At 38.5% G+C, this 27,031-nt stretch overlaps 1 protein-coding gene across 1 annotated transcript in view; it reads right to left on the reverse strand.

The window, feature by feature from the left end:
- Nucleotides 1–27,031, reverse strand: part of tdrkh (tudor and KH domain containing) — a 35,155-nt gene that overhangs the window by 7,198 nt on the left and 926 nt on the right. The window contains exons 2-12 of the mRNA XM_072373587.1: nt 26,675–26,916; nt 26,446–26,537; nt 21,754–21,955; nt 19,540–19,679; nt 19,136–19,451; nt 18,853–19,019; nt 17,944–18,119; nt 17,002–17,066; nt 16,678–16,829; nt 16,481–16,591; nt 15,643–15,697 (exon numbers count right to left, since the gene is read on the reverse strand). Of these exons, the coding sequence (XP_072229688.1) occupies nt 15,643–15,697; nt 16,481–16,591; nt 16,678–16,829; nt 17,002–17,066; nt 17,944–18,119; nt 18,853–19,019; nt 19,136–19,451; nt 19,540–19,679; nt 21,754–21,955; nt 26,446–26,537; nt 26,675–26,804 (1,606 nt within the window). The 5' untranslated portion in view covers nt 26,805–26,916. The remainder of the gene's footprint in view (nt 1–15,642; nt 15,698–16,480; nt 16,592–16,677; nt 16,830–17,001; nt 17,067–17,943; nt 18,120–18,852; nt 19,020–19,135; nt 19,452–19,539; nt 19,680–21,753; nt 21,956–26,445; nt 26,538–26,674; nt 26,917–27,031) is intronic.

Here is a 27,031-nt window from a genome sequence, read left to right on the forward strand (position 1 = left end):
CTGCAACAACTTGCTCCATTAGGAGTAGGGCTGTAGCGATACACTAAGCTCACGATACGATACACGGCATTCAGCCAACGATTCAATAAGATTTAAATGGAAAATTCAAATTCAAATGGAAACAAACAAACATGTCACAACCGTAACCAAGATGCCAGAAAGATTAGACTTTGAACATCTTTATTATATTTAATCCTGACTCCCCAGGAGATCAGTATATTTCCTTTGCATGCTCACCTGTTCGTTCCACACGGTCTACTCCTAAAATCGAACAATTGTTCATGTCTGAATCTTACCACAAAGTCACCTCAGTTAAGGTTATTGTGTTTTGATTTCAAATGAAGGATGGATTGAGCAGAGTCTGAAGTCTTTAAGGCTGAATAAACTTCTTTAGGAAACCTACTTTTTAAACTCAGGCCTTGTTTGCTGGTTAACAGCTTAACTACAATCGGACATTAAATCGGGTTCAGGTCCAATATTTTGGAATGTTGCAATATCAACATTATTTTTTGTAAATCAGGAATATGTGTGAACTGGCTTATTGAAGCTTTGAAGAGCAGAGTTTAATGTTATCCACTTTCACCTTTGACTTATCACACTAAACATGTTTGTACAGTGCAGCATTACATTGCACCGCTTCAGAGTAACTCATCAGAAAGTTGGCTTATTTTCTAGAGTTCCTGGTTGGACAATTGCATTGCACCCCTAAAAGGCTTTGTGGAAAGATAGCTCTCGACTACATTGCAGCGTGCGCGCTGCAGTCTTTTGCTGCTGAGAAAATTTACTCCACATTTGAGTTAACAGCTCACCAGTAACAGCAAATGCAGGACATCTTACACATCTAACTATTTGTTACACAAATCTAATGTAAATGTTTAACTGGAAATTAATGAGATCTCAAACAGAAAGATGGAATCAAACATTCGTAGTTCTCAGGGTGACAGCTGAGAACCTGACCCTGCTAAAGAAGTGACCTACCATTATCTCCAGATAAGTTTTTCTAAGCCTGTAGTTGCTAAATCACTTGGGTGTACCCTGTTCTCATGAGAACATACTGACTTTGTCACTAAACTGCAAATTCATGCAGGTGATGGTGATCATTTTCCAGCGGTGGAAATTTTTTCTAAGTTTATTAAATGCTGACTTTAATTTAATCATCTTATTACAGAGAAATATTTGTCTCTTGACACTTCTGAACACTTTGGAGGTAACTCGGTGTTCACGTGCTGCATAAGTTTTGTTGCTTTAGGAACATGTTGGACTCCGTTTGAACATGGTTTTCATGATGTTAGGAGGTTTTTAAACCTTTTTTTTTTCTTTTTTTTTTAGCTTAAATAATTATTAATATCAACTCTAAACAACCCAAGTAGAAGTAGCCTATGTGGAGTAGGCTGAAAAATCTGTCTGGTTTAGTATCAGATGAAGTTTCCTTGAAATATTATGATTTCTGTAGGGTGAAATGATCGCATTGTTCTGTCAGATCAGTATTACTATGTTCGTTCCTTATCTCATATGAAGTAATATCTCATAATTAGCTGGATGTTAAAAAATTCAAACGAAAAAGAAAAGTAGGCGTACTCTCAGTGTTTTATTCAACTGAATGTTTCTATATTGTTTGGTATGTTTACAAAAGTTCTTTCCCTCCTGTGGTTGTCTTGTCTCTTAGACCATGGGATGCCTGCAGGTCCACAGGGCTATATCATTTATGTAAATTAAAAATAGGACTGGGGCTAAGATTGAGCCCTGTGGGACACCTTTTAAAATAGACAGGGGTTGTGACGAGATGCAGTCATATTTCACAAATTGGGAGCGTCCCGTGAGATAGCTATCGAACCAGGCTAACGAACTGTTTGAAACACAGATGGAGTTTAGATGAACTAGAAGTTGTTTGTGAACTATGTTGTCAAAAGCCTTAGCCAGGGACTTCCGGTCGGCTTGATGGAGTAGGCAGCAGGCGACATATTAACACTTATTAATTAGGTTTAAGCCTCCAAAAAAAACAAAAAAAAGGGCGTTACCTCAATTTCAACCACCTTGAAACAAAACTCCTGATATGAGGAAGAACTCGCGCAGAGGGAAACACCAAGGACATCACGTACAGAAAACGATAATTCCATTCACACGAGGCTGCGCAAAAATGGCCGACAGCGCAGCGATGAATACACCTGCGAAAACACCTGATACCACGCTTTCCCTGCGGATGCTTCGAGAGGAGCTACAGACATCCAGAGAAGCAGTGTTGGCTCAGATAAAAGCTGAGATCGCGACATCATTTAAAAGAAATTAAGATAGACATTGTTGCTCTCCGCGAAGAGGCAAAAGCTGACATACGAGCCATAAGAGACAAACTCTCCAGTTAGTTAGCAAGACTCGCTCGTCTTAACTGCGCTGGAGAAGTCACAACAACTAGTCAGTAACGAATGTCAGGATCTAGAGAATAGAAGCAGGAGAGAAAATCTACGACTGGTCGGTATTACAGAGGGAGCCGAAGGAGGCAACCTGATCAGGTTCCTTGCGGATTTCTTCACCGCTGTGCTCGGAGCCGACAGCTTCAGCTCCCTGGTGGTTATAGACCGGGCACATCGCACACTTGCCCCTCGGCCGACCAGCGGAGAGAGACCGTGGGCCATTCGCGTCCGCCTCCACTATTACGTGAATAAGCAGAAGATACTGGATGTGAGCAAAACTAAAGGGCGACTGAAATACAAGGGAGACCAGGTGTACATCTTTCCAGACATGAGCCCGGAGGTCAGCAAACAACATGCCGCCTTCAATTCAGTGAAGAGGAAACTCCGGGAGGCCAACGTCATGTACAGCCTGTTCTACCGAGCCAGGCTCGCCATCAATGTGGACGGCATTAGACACTCCTTTGTTTCCCCGAAAGCTGCTGAGGATTTCTACGACTAGAAGATCGCCAAAGTGGACTGACCCCCATGAACGCGAGTAATAGTAGTGATTTGAGCTTGATATCCTGCGTTTTAAATTTTGGGGTATCAATAACTACTGTGGATGACTTAGGACTTATGTGGAAATAGTCGATATAACAGGTTTTGCATTTGATTTCTTCCCTTTTATTTATCTCTCTCACCAACACTGTGCATCCCTCTGTGTCAGTTCTCTGCTAAGGCTTTGGATGTGTACATTCTTAAAACCTATAATATAATCTTAAGGAGATAGACAACCATGGACACAAGTTATTTGGTCATTATAGTATTTAAGAGATGAATGAATCACTTAATTTACAGATCCACTTTTGTTGCTATTGTTATTTGCTACTCTTTTGTGTGAAGTATAAGTGTGAAGAGTTTGGAGGTTTAAAACGTAAATGGAGCTTAGAGACCAAGTCTGTTGCTTTTGCTTTGTTTTTCTACTCTTTTCTTGATACCCTTTTCTCCCTCTTTTGAGGGGTGTTAAATGGCCTTTGGATTTTGATAGGCTATTTTTTCCCCCCACCACTTGTTTGGGAAGGGTCGGGGGGAGGGGGGGTAATATTCAAAGTGTTAGAAGTTATGACATATACGTCTTGTGGTTTTTCGTTTGTCTGCTTTTGTCCTTTTCTGTTTTTTTTCCTTTCCTCTGTATGGATGCAGGACCATCCCCATTGCTATCATTATCTTTTTCAGAGTAGACCATGGATAGGAACCCAGAGAGATCCTTCATGAACGATGAGGAAGGTGTGGTGAAATTTATTACCTGGAACTGCAAAGAGTTGAATGGAGCTGTGAAGCGTGGTAATGTACTAGCTCATCTGCAGATATTGGGGGCCAATGTAGCCTTCTTACAAGAAACGCATCTCAAAATAACACAAACAATTGCATAAGAATTAGGTGGGACATGTGTTTCATTCTAGCTTGAAAGACCATCGAACAAGCAACACTCCTTGTCTAAATCAGCGAAACTCAAGGCAAGGCAAGTTTATTTGTATAGCACAATTCAACAACAAGGTGATTCAAAGTGCTTTACAGAGACATTAAAACAGAAGAAATAAAAAGCATGATTTAAAATTTAAACAAAAGAAAGAAATAAGAATAGATAAAATCAGAAAGAAATTATATATATGAAAGATAAAATCAATAGTTAAAACATGATTCCGTTTTGAAACTCAAGCTTATTCAAATGCAGCTGAAAATAGATGTGTCTTCAACCTGGACTTAAATACACAGTATTTCAGCTGATCTGAGGCTTTCTGGGAGTTTGTTCCAGACATGTGGAGCATAGAAGCTGAATGCAGCTTCTCCATGTCTGGTTTTGACTCTGGGAACTGATAAAAAACCGGATCCAGATGACCTGAGGGGTCTGGAAGGTTCATAGTGGGTCAGCAGGTCACTGATGTATTTTGGTCCTTGACCATTCAGAGCTTTATAGACCAGCATCAGAACTTTAAAGTCTATCCTCTGATGGACAGGCAGCCAATGTAAAGACTTCAGAGCTGGACTGATGTGCTCCACTTTTTTGGTCTTAGTGAGGACTCGAGCAGCTGAGTTCTGGATGAGCTGCAGTTGTCTAACTGACTTTTTAGGCAGACCTGTAAAGATGCTGTTACATTAATCAAGCCTACTAAAGATGAATGCATGGACTAGTTTTTCCAGGTCCTGCTGAGACATCAGATCTTTTAGCCTTGATATATTCTTAAGGTGATAGTAGGCTGACTTTGTTATTGCCTTAATGTGTTTGTCCAAATTTAGGTCTGAGTCCATCACTACACCCAGATTTCTGGCCTGGTTGGTAGTTTTTAGATTTATAGATTGAAGCTCTGTGGTGACTTTCAATCGTTTATCTTTGGCTCCAAAGACAATTACCTCAGTTTTGTTTTTGTTTAGCTGGAGGAAATTGTGGCACATCCAGTCATTAATCTCCTCAATGCATTTTCCAAGGGCCTGTACAGGCCCTCGGTCTCCTGGTGACATTGTTATATACATCTGTGTGTCATCTGCATAGCTATGGTAGTTTATTTGGTTGTTTGTTATAATCTGTTCCAGTGGGAGCATGTAGATGTTTAACAGAAGAGGTCCCAGGATGGAACCTTGGGGAACTCCACATGTGATTCTTGTCTGCTCAGATGTAAAGTTACCTATTGACACAAAGTACTCCCTGTTCTCCAAGTATGTTTTAAACCAGTTTAGTATAGTTCCGGAAAGACCAGCCCAGTTCTCCAGTCGTTTGAGTAATATATTGTGGTCAACTGTATCAAAGGCAGCACTGAGATCCAGTAAAACTAAGACTGACATTTTTCCACTGTCTGTATTCAGACATATGTCATTAAACACTTTGGTCAGAGCAGTCTCAGTGCTGTGGTGCTGTCTAAAGCCTGACTGGAAGGTATCATAGCAGTTATTTTGTGTTAAAAAGTAATTAAGCTGTTGAAAAACATCTTTTTCAATGATCTTACTTAAAAATGGGAGATTTGAGATGGGCCTGTAGTTGTTAATTTGCGTCTTGTCAGGATTGTCCTTTTTCAGCAGAGGTTTAATTACAGCTGTTTTTAGTGGCTCTGGAAACACACCTGACGTTAAGGACAAGTTCACAATCAGTAATAGGTCTGACTCCAAAGTCTTTGAGACCCTTTTGAAAAAACCTGTTGGCAGGATGTCTAAACAGCAAGAGGAGGACTTGGTGGACACAGTACATATGCTGAACCTGCTGCTGATGTACCAACTGCTTGTCTAATATTTTGGACTTTGTCTATGAAGAATTTGGCAAAGTCATTACAGGCCATGGTGGAATGAAGTTCAGTTGCCACTGACACAGGAGGGTTTGTTAGCCTGTCAACTGTAGCAAATAAGGCCCGAGCATTATGACTGTTTTTGGTGATGATGTCAGAGAAGTAGGATTTCCTTGCATTCCTCAGTTGTAAATTATAAGAGTGAAGTTTCTCTTTATAGATGTCATAGTGAACCTGGAGATTTGTTTTTCTCCATCTGCGCTCAGCTTTCCGACACTCTCTTTTCCCATTTTTCACCAGTGTGGAATTTCGCCATGGAGACTTCTTCCTTCCAGAGATAACCTTCACCTTAATGGGAGCAATAGTATCCATAACATTTAACATTTTAGTATTGAAACTACTGACAAGCTCACTGACTGAACCCCTGGACAGGGCAGGTGTTAAAGAGAAGACCTGGTTAAAGATCTCACTACTGTTTTCAGTTATACACCGTTTTGAGATCACTGCTGTTGAGACATTTGTATGCACTGAAATCATACTCTCAAAGAAAACACAGGAATGGTCAGATAGGCCCACATCAGACACAGTAATCTTTGAAATGCTTAGACCCTTAGAGATCACTAAGTCTAGAGTGTGCCCCCTGTTGTGTGTGGGCTCTGTTACATGCTGAGTCAGCCCAAAGTTTTCCAGAGTGTTACTCAGGTCTTTAGTCCCTTTGTCCTGAGGGTTGTCCATATGGATGTTAAAATCACCAACAATAATTATACAGTCAAAATCAACACATAAAGTCTGTTAATGTAATAGAGATAAGGAGATATATGAACCAGAACAAACGAAAATATTGATATTTCTCTCAGCCACATAAATCCGTCTCCAGGATTGACTACTTCTTCATAGACTCTAAACTACTTTCAGCAGTAAAATAGATAATTATGAAGCCATTGTTTTATCAGACCATGCCCCACTAAGATTGCAACTTAACTTTCCCTGTAGACATTCAACCAAAACATGGCGTATGGATAACGGTTTACTAACTAACGAAACCTATGTGGAGTTTATCAGATCCCAGATAGCCCTATATATGCAAACCAACGAGACTCCAGAGGTCTCTAAAAGTATTTTATGGGAGGCCCTAAAGGCATATATTCGAGTACAGATTATTTCCTACTCCGCTCAGTTAGTTAAAAACACAAAATCAGGGAAGAAAAAATATAACAGAACAAATTGTTGAATTGGATAAACAATATGTAGTGTCTCCTACTCCTGACCTGCTTGATAAGAGGACAAGTCTGCAAACTGAGTTCAATCTCCTATCCACAGCTGAGACAACCAAATTAATAAATCGTTCCAGGCATAAATACTATGAGCATGGGGAGAAGATAGGGAGGCAACTGGCTCATCAGATAAGGATATCTGAGGCATCCAGGTTTATAAATTAAATTTGCACCGGTTCTGGAAGTACAACAAAAGACCAACCAGAAATAAATCAGGAATTCAAACAATTTTATTCTAAACTATGTACAACAGAAACAGCAGCTAATTCTGGAACTATACAAGAGTTCTTTGATGACTTGAACACTCCTTCCATATGTCAGGAGAATAGGGATTTGTTAGAGGAACCTATAACTCTGGAGGAGGTTACCTTAGCAATTTGCAAAACTTGAAAGCATCAGGCCCGGATGGGTATTCACCTGAATTTTATGAAAGACTTTTGCTATAGAGGTAGCACCTCTTCTTTTGAAAGTTTTTAATGAGTCATCTGAAATAGGGTTTCTTCCAACAACATTTTAACAGGCAACAATTACTCTAATACATAAAAAGGGAAAAGACCCACTGGATGCAGCACCTTACAGACCGGTGAGTCTATTGAATATAGACACCAAAATTCTAGCTAAAATTTTGGCAATTAGACTAGAAAATGTACTCCCAACAATAATTCACAACGATCAAAAAGGTTTTATCAAAAATAGACAAATGACCCGTAACATCCGCAGGTTATTTAATATAGGATTTATACATCCAACTCCAACTCACTCTCTGAAATATCATTATCATTATCACTGGACACGGAAAAGGCCTTTGAGAGGGTCGAGTGGGATTACCTCTTCTCGGTCCTGTCAAGGTTTGGTTTTGGCTCAAAGTATATTTCATGGATCAAGCCCCTTTATGCAATCCCTGCAATAATCTAAATTTTGAACAAATTTGGACAAATATCAGGATATAAAATGAATATGAGCAAAAGTATATTATTTCCAATAAAGGCCATAAACGACCAACAACTCTTAGACGAATTGCCCTTTAGGATCTCAGAGTTTAAATATTTACGTATTAACATTACCAGAACTTTTGCAGATCTATACAAGGAGAATTTTAAAAAATTACTAGACATTATAACGGAAGACCTGCAGAGATGGTCCCATTTTCCCATTACATTAGCAGGCCGGATCAACATAATTAAAATGACCATGCTCCCAAAATTTCCTTTTTTATATCAGTGCATTCCAATTTATATCAAAAAGGGTTTTTATCAAAACATAGATAGAATAATCATAGAATTCATTTGGAACAGGAAAAACCTAGATTAAGGATGATCTTCCTACAGAGACCAAAATCAGTAAGAGGTATGGGGTTACCAAACTTTAAACTTTGTTATTGGGCGAGTAACATTAAAATGATGACCTACTGGCTGCAAAAAAGCCTCCGCTATGGTTAAGCATACAAAATGCCTGTTGTTATTCCTGTTCTCTTCCGACCATGTTGCTCTCAGCTTTGCCCACTGTAGATCCTGACTCACAAACTAATCCGGTTGTCTCCCATTCACTCAAGATTGGGTCCCAAATTCGAAAATGTTATGATTGGCAGTCTTGTTCGCTTCAAAGCCCTCTTATAGAAAACTACGCCTTCGCACCTTCATTTACTAATACGGTATTTAAGGATTGGTGAGAAAAAGGAATTCATTCCTTCCTAGATATATTCATAGATCAAGTCTTTCCAACATTTGAACAGTTACAGAACAAATACAATATTCCGAGGTCACAGTTTTATAAATATTTACAGATAAAGGAGTTTTGTTATTCAGATTAATCAATCATACCCAAATTCTCCCAACCAATCCTCAATGGATTTGATACTTATGCAGGATCATGATAAAAAGGGAGGAATATCAAAAATATACGAAAATCTGCCAAACCTGTCAGATAAACCTACTATGGATTATCTGAGTTTGGCCTGGCAGGACGACCTAGGCAGGGGGATCACAGAAGAACAATGGCAGACGGCTTTAGCACAGACTCATAGGTCTTCAATATGTGCAAGACATGGTCTCCTGCGATTTAAAATAATGCACCGTTTACACTGGTCAAAACAAAAGCTTCATAGAATATTTCCCTCAGTGGATCCTTCCTGTGACCGATGTGGACTCGGACCTGCAACACTGGGTCAATGTTCTGGAGTTGCCCAAAACTATCACATTACTGGGACATTATTTAAAACACTCTAGGAAATATTTTACATAGACCTATTAATAAAGACCCATTGGTGGCGGTTATATAGGAATTATTGATTCAAGTATGACGGAAAGCAATATGGAACATAGTATGGTCTCGTTTGTTAGTCTACTTGCATGAAGATTGATACTACTTAATTGGAAACAAAAGACAGTCCCAACTTATTAAAATCTTATGACAGACATTATGAGACATTTAGAGCTGGAGAAAATCAGATTCTTAATGAAAAATCTAGAAAGAAAGTTCCATAGAATTTGGCAGCCGTTTATTGATTATTTTAACCACAATACAATAGTCTGATGGCAAGTTTTAGAGGTGCTCTTAACCCTCAATAGAAGGAAAGGACTTTCATTTATTTATATTTTATTCATTTATTTGTTATTCCTGTTTGTTTGTTTTTTAAATGTATATGTTTGTATGCACATACGTATAATCTTGTCTTTTAAGTTGGTCTCCCACATCTGTCTATTTCTCTGAGATATACAAGTTAATAGAACTTAAATTTCTTTCATATATAAATGTGTATGTGTAAATGTGTATGATGTCTGTATGACTGTTATGGCTTATGTTCAAAAATTAATAAAGAGAGTTGAAGGAAAAAAAAAAGCCTTAGCCAGGTTGATGAAGATGGCTACACAGTGATGCTATGAGTCCAGAGCACTGATGATGTAATTCAGAACTTTGAGAGTTGCAGTCTCACAGCTGTGGCCTGCACGAAACCCAGATTGAAAAACAGATAAAATGTTGTTCGTGTTTAGGAAACACCAGCTGTTTACAGACCAGCCTCTCCAGAACTTGTGCTATGCATGGTAGAATAGAGATAGGACGATAGCAGTTGGGGTCAGTTTGATCTCCCCCTTTAAATAAGGGGCGTACTGACGTCATCCTCCAGGCAGATGGTAGTTCAGCCGTGTGTATGGATAAGTTGCAAAGGAGGGCAATGGGTTCTGCAATGGGAGCTGCAACTTTAAGAAAAAAAGGGGTCCAGGCCATCCGGTCCAAGTGGTTTTTTAGGTTCAAGCTTGCTCAGGAATTCAAAGACCTCCCTCACAGAGACATCCTGCAGAGAGAATCTATGGGCGGGGACTCTGTCAGGAGTGTTCAGGGGAGAGAGGTTGAGGGCGGGGTCATGAGAAGTTATGGCAATAGGTGAATTGGAAATTTGAACAAAATGCTGGTTGAAAAGGTCAACCATACGTTTGTTATCAGAGACAATGTTTCCGTCCCAGATGAGAGAAGAAGGTAGTTTGGATGGTGCAGCTTTACCCTCCATGTCATTAACTGTCTTCCATAACTTTCATGGGTTAGTGCCACATAGTCTTGAAAGTAGTCAATTTCAAGACCTACTCAGTCTCTTAATCTTGTGCTGACTTATGGCATTGAGAATGAACATTTAACAGTATTTCCTCATAACCCTGTCTTATGTGACCTTTTTATATAATTTTGAGTTTACATTACTTGACTACACAGCATCTTAGAAGAAATTTATTTATAGTAGATAAATAAAGCGTGTTGTAACCAACTTTATTTTATTTTTATTTAACCTTTATTTTGACAGGGAGGGTCCATTGAGAGCTCTCTTTTTCAAGGACGCCATGTAGCAAACAAAAACAAAAATTTGACAGTAATACCATACAGTGAATACGACAAGATAAAAACAAAATAAAAATATAGAGACATGATGGGAAACAGACTAATTAAAACAGAAACAGGTCTGAACACCCAATACTGTGGTATGAAGTTTACTTTTATAAGCACTAAGTGAGATGAGTCAATTTTCAGTGAATCCTGTAATTTATTCCATCGGTATGGGGCATAAAAGGAGAAGGCTGTTTTACCTAATTCTGTATTTGTGCAAGGAAGGTGGAGTCTGATATGGGACTGAGAGCGGGTGAGGAGACCTGTATTGCAGAGGTTAAAAGTGAAGTCAGATATGGAGGTAGTGTTCTAAGTAGTGTTTTATAAATGAATATTAGACAGTTCTGTTCTCTGCGGGCGGTGAGGGATGGCCAACCTACTTTGCTGTATAAAGTGCAGTGATGTGTTGAATATGGATACCCGGTGATAAAACGTAAGACACTATGGAAAATGGCATCTAGTGTTTTCAGTATTGAGGCTGAAACATGCATATAAATTACATCACTGAAATCAAGAACAGACATTACAGAGGCATGTGCAATGGTCTTCTTGTTAAAAGTTGAAAGGCAAGACTTGTTTCTATAAAAAAAAAAAAAAAAACAATTCTAGGCCTGAGTTTCTTGATGAGATGATCAACATGAGTACAAAAAGAGAGCTTGGAGTCCAGCCAAATGACCAAGTATTTGTAAGTAATGACAGTTTCAATGAGTTGTCCATGTAAGGTGTCAATGCTAAGACATGAGTTATTTTCGTTGGACCTTGTGAACAACAAACGTTTAGTCTTTCCAGAGTTCGATACAAGTTTATGTGCAATAAGAGACAATTGGAAATGGTTGAAGGCAGATTGTAAGTTATCAGCAGCTGATTTAAAATAGTATCATCAGCATAATAATGAATGTTGCAGGTTAGGAGGGGACAATGTTATTAACGTAAAGAGAAAATTGTGGAACACCCTTGTGCAATACAAGAGAGTTGGATCTAACTCCGTCTCCAGAAACTACTTGCGTTCTCCCAGTGAGATAGTTGGAGAACCAGTTGAGAGAGGGGCTGTCGAGGCCAATGGACGAGAGCTTGTATACTAGAATGTTGTGGTCCACAGTGTCGAAGGCTTTTGACAGGTCAATGAAAAGAGCTGCACAGTGCTGGTGAGAGTTCAATCCATTTCTGATGTTATTAACATCATGTGCAGTAGCTGTAGTAGTATTATGACCCAGTCTGAAACCTGACTTCTGATTGAAGAATGCTGTTTGATTCCAAGAAGGCCCGCAGTTGAAGATTTACAAGGTGTTCTAAAATTTTGGCCAAACAACATAGCTTTGATATTGGTCGAAAATTATCTAAGGTATTGGTATCACCGCCTTTAAATAAATGAACAACCTGAGCAGTTTTCCACACAGGTGGGATTTTACCCAATGAGAATGTCAGATTAAAAATTAATGTAAGGGGAGCAACAATTGAGCGAGCACTCAGGTGCAGGAGATATGGGTCAAGGTCATCTTCGCCTTTGGACTTCTTAGGGTCAAGGTGACTAAGTGCTTTCAGTACCTCAGGTTGGCTTAGAGGTCTCAACTCCTGGGGAATTGGATGTATTTCTGACTACTGGATCTGGAGCGGAAACAACTGGGACCATGTTATCATCAAACAAGTGACCAGAGGTAATGAAGTCGTGGTTAAAGGCATTGCACATATCCGATTTATTTGAGATGCAAGTATTACCATTAATTATTTGTGAGGGGAGAGAAGAGCTAAGTGTAGATTTTAGAGGGTTAGGCTTAATGGCTTCATTTGAATCTGACACTTTTCCAGAGAGCCAAGACTCAGTGACGACTAGGATGTCTAGGTCTGAGTCGGTAATTAGTACATTAATAAAATCAAGTTTAGGCAATAGACTCCTTATGTTTAGATGAAGAAACTTTATCCCATTACATGACTTTCTTGTAATGGGCTAAAGCTTCTGGTCATGTAATGACATGAGTTCACTGAGCTGGGGTGGATGTAATACCGCAGCAGAGCTAGGGACTGGAGGGGTGATGGCTGAAGTTATAAAATGAGAAGAAAGTCTAATTGGAATCAAGTTGAATATGGGTTTCTGTAATTAGTAGATGGAGCAAATGACCTGTTACTATTACAGGGATGTTGTTGGGTGTAGTGATGCTACTGCACAGGTAGGGGGAGCTATACTTTTAAAAAAAATACATCCCATTATCCTTTTTTTCTGTGCCATCTGCTAATACAATAGAGGGCAGCTACCTAATCTTTACTCCTACACAACATGATGATCTTGTTGACTGAGTTACAGATTCAATAAGTACAACATTGGACAATGTTGCCCCTTTGAAAAAGAAGGTACCGTATTTTGCGCACTATAAGGCTCACCTGATTATAAAGCGCACCCTCAATTATGGGGTCTATTTCTGTACTTAACTCATACATAAGACGCACCTGATTACAAGGCGTACATATTATGTAATGTTCTCTGATTGGTTTATGGCTGCCAGCACACGTAGGGTATGTATTACGTCCCTCTGTCAACGGGAAATGGTCCGACGGTCAAGGACAACAGCGGCCGTTTTTACACTTATGAACTGCACATCGGTCTGCATCACCCATCTCAGACTGAAGAATAGGCACACATGGGCAACAGCATTAATGATGACACGATTCAATCGCTAAGTACGAGCTCGATACAATCTTCACCCCATTCAGAGTGAATGGCTGGGATCCGCCTAACCCTGGATTCACACTGAACGCAAAGCGAGCGACGGAAGTGGCCAGTTGCCATTCATTTCCAATGTACAAGAGCGAAGAGGCGCGGCAAAAGTGAATGTGGAGGTGAGCGTCGTGAAGGGAGAGCAGTGAGTGATGCGGAGGGGGCTTAATGGCCCAATGAATGTTCGGTGCTCCCCGAGGTAAATTCAAAATGGCGGTATCCGTGACAGAGTTTGGAATCCAGTGCACACATAAGTGCACCGGATTATATGGCACACGGCCGATTTTTGTGAAAATTTAAGGCTTTTAGGTGCGCCTTATAGTGCGGAAAATACGGTAATTAGTAAAAGAAGGCTGGCTCTTTAGTTGAATTCAAAGCTGTGTGCTCTGAAGCTCTAAACCATTAACATGTATTTCAGAACCCATCCCAACCAAATAGTTCAAGAAGTTTTTCCCTTAAACACTTTTAATTGAATTTGATCAATTAATCCGTGCTGACAGGCTATGTACCACCAATCTTTAAGGTTGCTGCAATTAAACATAGTCTTTAAAAAAAATCTACTCTTGATCCAAGACTGATGGATATATATATATATATATATATATATATATATCCAATTCAAATCTCCCTTTATGTCTGCAGTTCTTGAAAAATTGTTGCAGCCTAACGTTGTGATGATGTTCACAGAAACAATCTGTTTAAGGAGTTTCAGTCAGGGTTCAAAGCATATCCTAGCACAGAAACAGCACTTTTTAGGTTCTGATGGTGGACTTGTGTATATTCTAAACTTGGAGTGTTATTTTTTTTTATACCAAGATCTGTCCTTTGACTCGCATATAAAAACAGGACTGCCCTCTTTCACCTTCAAAATATTGTCAAAATTAGGAACATCCAGTCTCAGAGTGATGCAGAAAAACTAGTGCATGCATTTTTTACTTCAAGATTGAACAACTGTGATCCTTTATTTTTGGGCTGTCCCAAAAATTCTTCTTCTCACATATAAAGCTCTTTACTGACCGAGCTCCATCATATCTTAAAGATCTCATGGTTCTATATTTTCCTATCAGAGCACTTTGGTCTCGACTTCAGACTTACTTGTGGTTTTTGAGTTTCTAAAAGTAAAATGGTAGGCAGAACCTTCAGTTATCAGGCCCCTAACTACTTTTAAGATTAGGATTAAAACATTGGTTATGCTGCTGTGGGCCTAGACTGCTGCGTGGCCTCCCATGATGCACCTTTTATCATTTTTCTCTTTACTCTCCATGTGCATATGACATTATTGTTCCGTAACTTGTCATATACTTATTGCCCCCTCTGTCCTATCCTCTCAACCCTCATCTGGTCAAGTCAGCCACGCTTCCTGAGTCTGATTCTGCTGGAGGTTTCTTCCAGTTAAAAGGAATCTTTTTTCTTTTCACCTCACCCTCATACATGCTGACAACTGGTGATTTGCATTTGGGGATCTGTTGGTTTCCTTGGCTAGACACATTTTTTGAATAGCCAATATATGAACTGGACTAATTTGGATTTGATTTTTTTTTTTATTTGATTGGACAACAATTAATTTGATTATTATTGGCTTGAATTGCAATGTATCTTTGAAGTGCCTTAAGATGACATTTGTTGTGATCTGACGCTATATAAATAAGATCACTTGATGTTGAAGCAACACCTCTGCAGAGTGTGGGTTAATATAATAGTCAGTGCGGTTACATGCGCGCCATCGGATCAGATTAATGGCTAATTTACAATAAGATTGACTTATTCAGTTCATGTAGACACCTTTATCTGACAAGAAATCGAATCAGATCGGGTTACTTGCGATCGAATTAAGACCCTGAGATAACTCGATCCAAATGCCCACTGAACGTGCATGTAGACGACAGTGGATCGGATAGAGCGCAATATATCCAAGGATAATTACCCCCTGCTCAGATAAGGAGCATAACCCAACTATAGCTATAATAGAGTTAATCTCATCATGTAGACCCGCTGAGTGTCCTGCTTTCCCTCACATGACTCTAGTTTGTATATTCCGATTCTTAAAAAGGCGACGGAGCACAGATCCATGTCCATGTAACCACTGACTGACCAACTTTATGGTAGATCTGATTGTCTTAACTCACCTGATAAACTGATGCATGAGAGACTAAGCTCTGATGACGCTCCTATTACATCATCCTGCAAAAACACAAAATAAAACCAATCAACAATATTTTTAATGGTTCGGTCAAGGATTAAATTATCACAGGAAGCCTGTGTATCGCTTAGGATCTATATGATGTCATCAGTTTGATCAAACAACACCATATTCAAGTATTCAAGTACTAGCTTTTTCAACTACATTTTAACTGGTAAAGGGTCATTATTAGGGACATCTGTCTTCAAATTTTAGATTTTTTCTGAGAAAAACTATTTATGAAGTATGAAATAAGTTAAACTGGTCTACAGAGCCAAGAAAAGTCTTTGTGAACAAAACTTTTACACATAAGAAAACAGATATTTCGTTGTTCCTGTGTTTTTCTAGTTTGTCTTTGTGGAAATGTGGAAATGTACAAATCTAGTCTTAATATATTTTTACTCGTCATACCAAGTGTTTTCTCCAGTCAGAAAGATTACACAAATTGTAGGTGCAGATGAACAAAGTGAGATCCAACTGAAATCTAAAAGATAAACTAGTGAGTGGAGCTTGAGTTAAGATTTGTCTATCAAACTAAAATCTGCACTTCTAAAAGCCCCAATGGTGGGATTTAATTTGACTACACAGTTCTTGCATATTTGGTTCCTATATCATTGTGTGTAAGATCTCATGTCAGTGAAGATGTGGCTGTTTTCACTTGGACAACAATAGCTTCCATAATCATCTACATTTCTACAAAGAAAACCGTCATCACAACCTACTGTACTATGATAAAACTGGTGACATTTAAAAAAAAAAAAAAAAACTCCAACTCAGTGACTCACCAGCATCTTTTGAAGACTGCCAAGTTTGTCTTGCTCAGTCCTCCCATTCAACACTTCCTGAAAGCCGACCGCATGACCCAACCTTATGAGCTCCTCACCGATATCCACAAACTATAGTGGACAAATTTGTGGGTTTTATGCAACAATATTTGTGTACAAACACAGACATGTAGATAAATAAGAAAAATCTTTCTTACCTTTCCCTCATTGCTGTCGTAAAGCTTGACACAGGGCCATGAGGAGATATCAGAGTGGGAGTAACTGCAGAGTTTGGCCTGCAGGGGCCTCCAAGAGGCACAGTATGTCAGACGTTCAAACTCATCCAGGGCATCCTCAGTCCACATCTCTCCTGAAATGACAGAAAGACAGGTCAAATCAAAACATAAATACTGGAAAAGAGGCTAAATTAAAGGCTAATCAACTAAGATGTCACAGTAACAGAGGAAAATGTTTGAAACCTTAACCTTATTCTCAGTCAGGTGTTTGTGTGATGAAAATGATCAAGATGACAAAGCCTTTACCTTTTGGACTCACTCCAGCTAAGTTGCACTCAATAGCTTGGAATGGTAAGCTGAGGAAGTCACTCCTGAAATTTTAATGCAGCAGCTGTTAATACTTAGCTTTGTTGTTTTCAAACTCAAACTATATTCAAAAAAATTCACCCTGTCGTGGGATTATAGCATGGCAGAGAGCCTAATTCACTGTTTTGAAACATCTATTTATGCAACCATCCATTCATCTTCTAACACTTATTTGTTATCGGGTTGTGGGGGCAATAATGTAAGCAGACGTTCATTGACCTACTGCTCCCCAGGTCTTCCAGAGAAACACAAAGATATTTCCAAGCCAGCCAAGATATATTCTGTCTAGTGGGTTCTTGATCTGCTCCGAAGCCTCTTTCAAGTATGACATGTCTGAAATGCCTTTCCTGGAAGCAATTCAGAAGTAATCCTGACCAGATACTACTTCAATTGGCTCCTCTGAATGACTAGGAGCAGCGGTGCTACTCTGAGCCCCTTGCAAATGATTCAGCTCCACACTCTACCCATAAGGGTCATTTAAGCCACTTGTATTTACAATCTCATTCTTTTGGTCGACATGAACTCAAACTGCATTGTCTTTTACCCAAATGCATTCAGAATGTTTCTTATGTTTTTAACCTAACAATCAAGTGCTTTCTGCCATGCCATTTCAATATCCTGTCTATGTGAGCTTGTGCTGCCCGTCTATGTTTTTTTTTCCCCTGCAGATTGATAAGAAGGGCTAACTAAAGGAGCAGGTGTATTCTTAACTTGTTTTAGATGCTTTGCTTTGCTTTCTCCTACATGTTAGTCGGACCTCTGGTTGCAGCTCATCACCATATAGTTTTACAAATGCCATTTATATATGCTATATGTGATTAAAGAAAAAGCAGCAGATGTCTGACAATGACAGTGTTTTCCCTCCATTGTGACATGCCTTACCTCATGCAGCGGAGGCTGTCCCTGGGGAGCTCCCCATTGTCACCAAAGTCTTCATAATAAAGATCTACTAGTCCAGAGGCAAGGACTCCCAGCACCCTAGCCCTGTTCCACATGCCATGGTCTCGGTACGGAGCTGCCACAATATCTCCTACTACAATGGTCTCAACCCGCTGATCCTATAGACCCACAACATCAGCTGTAAATCACCCATTTTCAACGCAGGGGAGAGTGTTGCTGAAATAGAAGAACTGTTGATGGAGTCAAATATAATCTTTTTATGTGTGTGATGTGATAGGAGTGCAAATCTGACAAAATTTTAATGAACAATGTAGCTACTATTAAGGGGCCTTAATTTCCTCTGTGAGTCTACTATAGTGAGCAGCTGTTGTGGAGTCAGACTACAATAAGTACAATATCTCCCTGTGTTGGTTATATTGGCATACAGCAGTTCTCAGCAGTTCTCACATCAATATATCTTTGAACCACACAGTCCTAAAACCACAGGCAGAGGAGGAGGAGTGGCAGCAATCTTCAAATCAGGATTAATCAGCCATAGACCCAAGAGTAGTTTTAGCTTGGTTTTGTTGACAGGCTATGTACCACAGGTTTTTAAGGTTAGTATAATTAAACCTATATCTAAAAAAGAGAATAAAAAAAAGACTCTTGCTTGCTTATTATGGACTTATGTCAAAATTCCATTTTCTATCAACAGTTCTTGAAAAATTGTTGTAGCTCAACTTCAAGATAATTCACATGAAAATAATCTGATGAGTTTCAGGATTATTGATTTATAAACTGATTTATTACTGAATAGAATTGAATCTAAACCTCACTTTTCTCCTGCCACTCAGTACTGTCATAGACACTCTAGTGCAACACAAGCACTAAAGCATCAGGAAATGTTCTTACTGTGGTGTTTCCACTGGTGTAGAAGGAGTTCATTTCTTCTATTAGCTTGTCCAGCTGAAGTGAACGAACTCCTAAAATTTGGATCCAGAAGTGATTTGGATTTTCTGATGCAGAAACATAAACCTCCAAATGTTCATCAGGCTGGAAGCTCAGGTCTGGGCTGGGAACTGGGACACACAAAAGAAGACAATAATAATCTTTGTGTTAAATGACTGGGCTAAAAAATACCTCACAGGAAACCTGCAGTTTGTCTTAAACATGCTATTTACTAAAAGTGACTAACTTTCAAACTTGCAAACTTCAGAGGGTGAGCCTGTCGAAAGACTCTTCTCCTCCGCCTTGCCTTCCATGACTTTCAGTTCTTCCATCTTGTCAAAAATACTGTGCAGTGTGCTAGTGGTTACATTAGCATGGATAAGTCCATTCATCTCTGTCTGAAAGATGGGACCATTGTTGTTAAGCCCTAGTGATGATCTAGTCTCCACGCAGTCTGGCCTTTGACCCACAACAGTATGACCACGTTTCTGGCGAAGCGCTGATGACTCTGAAATCTTTGTCCTAACCATCAAGTCCTCTCTGACTTTTTCTAAAATCATCCCCTGCAAACACATCACAAAAGTAGAAGTCACACTTAATCTGAGAAGGAAAGCGTCACAGAGATAATCTGTACGAGACAGCCTACTTCACCTTGGCCTGCTTTACTTCCCATCTGGCCCCTGTAATAGTCACTTTGCCTTTTGCTTCCAGGCTCTGCGTCTTTTCTTTGCAACAGGCCACTTTGGCTCCTGTGGTCCTGATGATCAGCTTCAAACTCTCACCACCTCGGCCTGCAACAACACATGCACACACACATCCATACACACAGAAGTATGGATAAATGTCCTCCTTCATAAACTATTTATGAGACATTAAATGACATAAAACTGATGCTGTCTGTTTTTGTTCAAAGACAGTCCAACATAAAGTACTGTTCATTTGTAAGTCGCTTTGGATAAAAGTGTCTGCTAAATGCATAAACATACCGTGTCCTTCTCCATTGTTGTCCAGAACCAGTTAGAAACGCACTGATTAGCTACATTGTTCAAGTGTGTCATGTGTTCATATACTACCATGAACAATTACCCTAATTTGACTCAATCGGACATGCACTGTTCTATTAGCAGAAAGACACGCTTGAAATATAAAATCCTATTAATGTGTGTAAAAAAAAAGAAAGAAAAAAAAAAGTCCACAGCTAATTATATGAGAAAAAATATCAGCGATTTAAGATGAACTTCAATTAAAGAAGTTCATTTATGAAACACATGTTGGGGAGACTTTCAAACTTACCAGTAACCTTAAAATAACACTAAGAAATAAATGAATGGATTGCACTTCTATAGCACTTTTTCTTGTATATCTGACCATTCAAAGCGCTTTCACACTACATGCCACATTCACCCACACATACAGCACGCTACAGAGTGCTTTGTTCTGAGCATCGGTAGGCAAATAGAGTTTCAGTGTCTTGCCCGAGGACACTTCAACACGTGGCCCAGTGAAGCCACGAGTTGAACCACGACCTCTGGAGTGGTAGGAGACTGCTCTTCCTCCTGAGCTACAGCCGCCTCAACAATGGGAAGAAAAAAAAAAAAAAGAAAAGAAAAAAAATGTACGACCGGACAACAATTACAACACAGTTTTGTTTTGCTTTGTATTAGAAAAAAACAAACAAACTTTTTTTTAATAAATTAAAAGTTCAGCCAACATCTTTTCCAGACAGATGTATTTCCAATAGTGTTTTTCAACAAGTGAAATACAGTACAAACTCTTCCAGGTAAAGCTAGCAAAGCTAGCCTGCAAATAGTTTGCCACGACTATGCTTTTGTCATTTGAGAGTGCAGCACCCTACAAACATTTTTTTTAACCAATGTGTGAAACATTTTGCGCTTCATGTAAATTATAGCACTGCATTATGAACGAAAGTGATAGCAAAGAAACATGCATTAGCGGTTTTGTTTGCGTGTTTGTGTACATGCATGAGTCACAGGGTTATTATTAATCTTAAAAAGATAGTATAATTATATTGAATTTTTATGGAATAGTATATTTATATGAAATTCGCATCTCTATGCTAAATAAATAGGAAGACAAAGGGGGATAGTGACAAGCAACAAATGGCTCAAAATTGAAATCAAACCCTGGGCCTACCGCAGAATGGACTTTTTTCAGTCAACGGCTTATCCAGTTATCTTGTCTGTTGCAACAGGTTTTGCGCAGCATAAAGCTGTATTACATTTACTAAGGACAGACAACAAGTTATTGTTGTTGTCAACCCCTTGGTAACTTTCTCCAGAGAAGATTAAAATAAGTACATTCAAATCCAAACCCTCCAGCAGCCCAACGAATGACCAAACAGATCACACAATACATTCCTTGTTCAACATGTATAAGAAAAAAAAACAAAGTTATCCTACAACTTTAGCTTGATATCTGTTAAAAAGTCTACATCTTGCTTTATGCTTTGATATCAAAATCAAATCTCAACATCAGTTACATAGTACACTTGAGAAAAAGGATTTTACACAAAAATATGATTTTGTTTGCCTGTGCACAGCTGTTACTTAGTATTTCCAAAATTCTTACAAAATGTTGTAACATTGTAATGTAATCACTAGTCAAATATTTTTGGTATATTTCGATTTGGTGTGTGATCTGAGCTCTCACTGTATAATCCGTTTTAAAGATATAACTTAAAAGAAGAAAAGGAGTTGCTGTAGTGTGTGTCATTTTGACAAAAGCATGGCCCAGACAGTTCATTAAGACCTTATACAATTTTGTGACCTTGTGATTAAAAAAACAATATATGCTTCTTTTAAAAGCAAAAAGGTCCTGAAGAAAAGGGTTTATCAATCAGTATACCTATAATGCGTCCAAAAGAGGTCTGAGGAACCTCCAAAATCTCAGACACTGGTTCACAGTCGGTGACCAGGTTCTCCAAGACACAACGGGCCATCAGGACTTGCTCCTTTGAGCCCTGCAGCAGGAAACAAATGGCCGCCTTAGATCCAGGCTCCCCTGAATCAGACAAAACCCTCACATGAGCTCCAGACTTCTGGGTCACCTAAACCAAAGAGACACAGACTTTCTGTTTGTTGGGAGACTCAAGACTAACTGGATTTATCAACAAGTGCCATGATTCACACTGTCATCAACTTAATGCACTCAACTATGTTGGAAAAACACTGCAAAAGTGCAAAATGAAACTGCAGAAAAATATGATGCACAAAACCATATAGACAACATCAGATGTCTATGATGATAAAATCAGACTGAATTCTAAAATGCAAAAAATAGAATTTAGTTAAAAATATAAAAATAAAAGAATTTTTACAAAAAAAAATTTAAAAAAAAGCACAGGAGATTCTATGTAAAAATCAAATATCACATGTCCCCTGCATCACAAGTCAATAGAATTTCCAAAACTGTCTTAAAAGCAACTGAACAGGAACTTAGACCCTGAAATTATATGTCTGATGTGCTACCATGTAAGCTACTCAGGCTCATAAGGAACTGGGTCACGGGGGCAAATGTCTAAAAAGAGATTCCCAGACCTCTCTCTTTAGCTGCCTCCACTAGGTCCCCTGAATGGACACAGTCAGCTGAGAGAGATAATCTCTCTACAAGGTCCTGGTTCTGCCGAGAGGCCTCCTCCCAGTTAGAAATGTTCAAAACATCTCCCCCAGTGAGATGTTGGAGAAGCCTCCTGAAAAGACACTCAAACCATGTCAGCTGGCTCCTTTTGATGTGGTGGAGCAGTAACTTTACTCAGAGCACCTCCCTGATAACTGAGCTTTTCACCCTATCATTAAGGCCAGATTCATACATACAACTTTTAGTTGTATGTATGAACAGTTTTGCTTCTTACTGACTTTGAACAGGGTGACATCCCACTTTGCCAAACTGAGTTCTAGGTCTACTGTTTTGCGAGTTGTAATTCAACTTTTTCCAAACGGCAGTGGAAGAACCAGCCAGTCAATTTAACAGACTTATCCTCCTCCGTCTGATCTTGTGACTGATTATTGCAACAACTGCAAATGCCAGGCCCACCCATCGTAAAACGGTGATGCATCCAGCTGCTTTACACAAAAGTTTGACCAATGGAACCGACAAGTTTAACAGTACATATTTATACTGTTGAGGACTTATTAAAAGCAGTTTAGTTAATATGTCTGTTTACTACAGCAGCTTCAAGTTGGTTGATTCAGAATTATTTTTGAAACTTTGTTATAAATGAGAGTAGCTAAATGGTTGAAACTGGCAGCAGGTTGCTCCGCATGATTTTGCTATTAGGCTCAAGTGGCTGCATACAGCTGCAACAGGTAGCTGGTGCTTCACAGTGCAACAACACTGCAGCAGTAATGTGTTCATCTGTGTAGTGTTAAGTTATAACATTAGTGTCCGTGCTTCATATTAGATGCTTCAATTAGGTTCCTTAGTTCTATTTCAGACTAACATGAGAATAAGTCTACCTCTCAAGTAAAAATATTTGGTCATTTTTAGCTTATTTCGAGTCCAAGTTTTTTTTAACTTTAAAGCCTTTCAAAACTTTCTCTACTATCTTGCATGGCACTGAAAAATATGAGACATGCATTACATTGCATTTTTGATTTCCCATATTGATGTCATACATATTTCATACAGATCCATCAAAATGTAAATCTGAAAAAGTAAACTGTATTTCAGATAAACGGGTCAGTTTATTTTTTCTTCGCCACATATCAATACCAAAGCTGTCAATTAATTCAAATATTTAATAGTGCTTAATCACATAGTTAAATTGTGATTTATCGCAAAATAATCACTTTTAATATAAGTTTTTAAATAAGTTTTAAATACTCTAATCAACAAAGGAGCAGACAAATATGCTCTCTGTATGAAAATGTAGATTATATTCATACCTGCAACAATCCAAAACAAATTGTCCTGACAAATACTGTCTAGAACATTCTTCAGTATTCCAAAAGAAATATGTTAAAAGTTTATCATTGCAAACTCAAGCTCAACAAGAACAACAGAATGGCATATTGACCTGAATTCTTTCACGTGTAGCATTCACTGTAACCTTGTCACAAGAAGAGTTGTCCTTTGCATACTACTCAACTCCTGGTTTGCCTTTGGCATCAGCCACATTTAATAATATTTAAGACTCTCCGTACTCCAGTGATAATGCAATTCACATCAACAGTAACAGATAACTTTGGTTTTGTCAGGAGAACCAATAAGAATTTTCGTTCACTCATTATTAATGGGTAATTTTGACAACCCAAGACCTAACAAATAAAAATATTCTTGTTAAGTCCTGTAACAGTACCCTGCCTTATTTCTTGACATATTAGATGGCTTGTTTTAGATATTCTTTTTTTGTCCACTTCTAAAAAAGAACAACAATTCAAAATATAGTAGAAGGAGGCTAAAACGTCTTTTGGATGAGAAATTTAAAGTGGTGTGAAGAAATGGCTCTGTGTTAGCTCTGTAGCTGTTGGAACATTTTTAAAAAAAGTCAAATCAGTTGATGGGTGGTTCTTAAAACCATCTTCGAGCAGGTTCTTGAATCTGCCATGAACCTGCATGAACAACTGCTATTGTCAAAAAGGGGTATGGCAGAGGAACCTGTAGTATACCTGTGGTACCTGTGAAGGTATGTGGTATACAATGTTTTTATCCATGTTGATATTAGTGACTTTAACTGCTTTCACTATAAGAAAATCTAGCTTTTTGAACATTTACTACATGATGTCAGTGATCTCTGCTACCAGCATTGACTGCATTTAAGCTTTAAATACAGTCAATGCTGGTGAGGTGAGGACAAAATGATTTGCACCCCAATGAAGTTTTTGTCAAAATGTTCCAGTTGTAAGAGATATTCAACATAGCATTTCTAAACATAATAATTATGATAGAAAGTATCAATTATTTCTATTAGCATAATAACAGAATTATTTCAGGAAAATAATTAAATATTACAATGGTCAATATTAAAGTGACAAACTGAAAAACTAACCTTTTTATTGAGCCATAACACAAACCACTGCTGTGTAATGGTGTGCTTTAAAGTAGAGAACAAATCTGGCAGATCTAGAAAGCAAAATATTTTAAGGACTCTGGAAAGAAAACTAATGAGAGATGTGTCTAAATACCCCAGAACAACTGCCAAGACGCTAGTGAATGACTAAACCAAGACAGGAATTGTAGTCTCAAAGACGACAAATCATTACAATCCCTTCACAGGAATGGACTGCAAGGTTGCAGACCAAGAAAAACTCCACTTCTGCAGAAAAGACACCTTCGAGGCAAACCAAAGTACGCAGAACAACCTGAAGAAAGATTATTAAGTCAAACTGAGAGTTTGCTCTCATGTATTTAAAAAGTAGATCAAAATAAGTAATTCAAAATCATAAATAGATGCCTAAATTTCAAAGTTAATACTATTTTCAATTGCTAAATTAAATTCTGTTCATTCGAATGGTTCATTTAATCTTAATTGTAAATCATTTAGAATGACATGACGTCACCAGCCAGTTTTTCCCAACACAACAAAGGCAGGCACCAAGGATAGGATAAGCAATCTGCCCACACAAAACTTCAATCTCTGCAAAACCCAAACAGACAGCCAGTAAGACTTAATTACTTTATTTGGACCTTAACACTGTTTATTGTTTAGCGTACAGTTTAGATGCTGTACATTTGCTTGATTTACTCTGTGTGTGTGTCCGCGTGTGAAATTAAATGATGGTTATGCGCGTTGTTACATTTGTGATTAATAAATAAAAAAATTTATCCATCGGTAATTTAAAAATGGATAACACTCAAAATAATCCATTTGGTCAAAGTTATTTATTTAGTAATTATTTAGATAAAATACACATTTATTGCACTAATAAATAAAATTAACTTAATACTAAAATTTTAGAAGTAAAAAATTAGTTGATTACAAAAGTCTTAGATCTGATGTTGTGGAGGTGCAACTGGACAATTCTGCATTTTGGAAACATGTCCTTTGGTCAGATATGACGAAACTAAAGTGAAGTGATAGGCTTAAAACTCAAAGAACACCATTCCCACAATGAAGGAATCATGAAGAAAGAAGGATGTGTGAAGAGATGATATGTTTAGCCACAAGTTCAACCACTGGGTGTCTAGGCAGTGTCCAGCAAACAACATTGGCTACATACGTAAGTGGCCATCTTTCAAGTGAAAACCAAGTCTGATTAGGAGAGACATCCATCCCACTATCTTGAATAGAATAGAAAAATACTTTATTCATCCGCAGTGGGGGAAATTCAAAATCTAGAAATATGGCCATAGTAGTCCAAAAACATGACAACCCAGGGTTAAGACCGGACACAGAGATGTAGTCTGATAAACTTTTCTGCAGCTTCCCATCTGCTGCTACCATCTGCTTTTTTTTTTTTTCAAATTAGCCTGATTTTATGAAAAATTTATATAATTATCCGTAACTATGACCAATAGAGACATTCTATTTTCATCATGCAGTTATGTCAGTGAGTGGCCAGTCTGTTCACAATTGTAGAGAAGGAACGATCTACTCACCATATCCAAAAACTTAGCTTGGCATCTGGATATGTTCCTGTAGACTTCTATGGGAAGAGTCATTTTGGATACCTCAATGCTGAGTGCATGACCTGTAGAGGAAATCATTCAACAACCTACTACTACTACCACTATGAATAACAATAATAACAACAACAGTAATAATAATAACAACAATTAATTAAACACATTTGCTTGTTACTATAACTGATGAACAGCAAGTACTTACGACTGCTGGTGTTGCTTATATGGCGATAGATGATGTAGCCCATTGTGGCCCCAACAGAGAGCCCAGCAACCAAAGCCACCATTTTGCCTGAACTAAGGCTGCTCTTATGACCCTCCTTCACTGCATCCATGATGAACCGTATACCCAGTATGATCCACCACCTAAATGCAGATGTTAGTCTTCTTCCAGTACTGGTATTAGGGCTGTGACAATTATCTCCTTTTCAGCTCCAATTAAAAAACCTGTTTGTAACAAAACCGCAGAAGTTCAGAGATGTCCTTCCTTTTGCAAATTATAAAAATGGCAAAGGTATAAGCTGGTGTGAAGTTCAGTCCTCAGCAATTTTATTTCCATGTA

Source organism: Leuresthes tenuis, unplaced genomic scaffold (assembly GCF_036924035.1).
Source record: "Leuresthes tenuis unplaced genomic scaffold, fLeuTen1.0.hap1 SCAF_20, whole genome shotgun sequence".
NCBI classification, from domain to species: domain Eukaryota; kingdom Metazoa; phylum Chordata; class Actinopteri; order Atheriniformes; family Atherinopsidae; genus Leuresthes; species Leuresthes tenuis.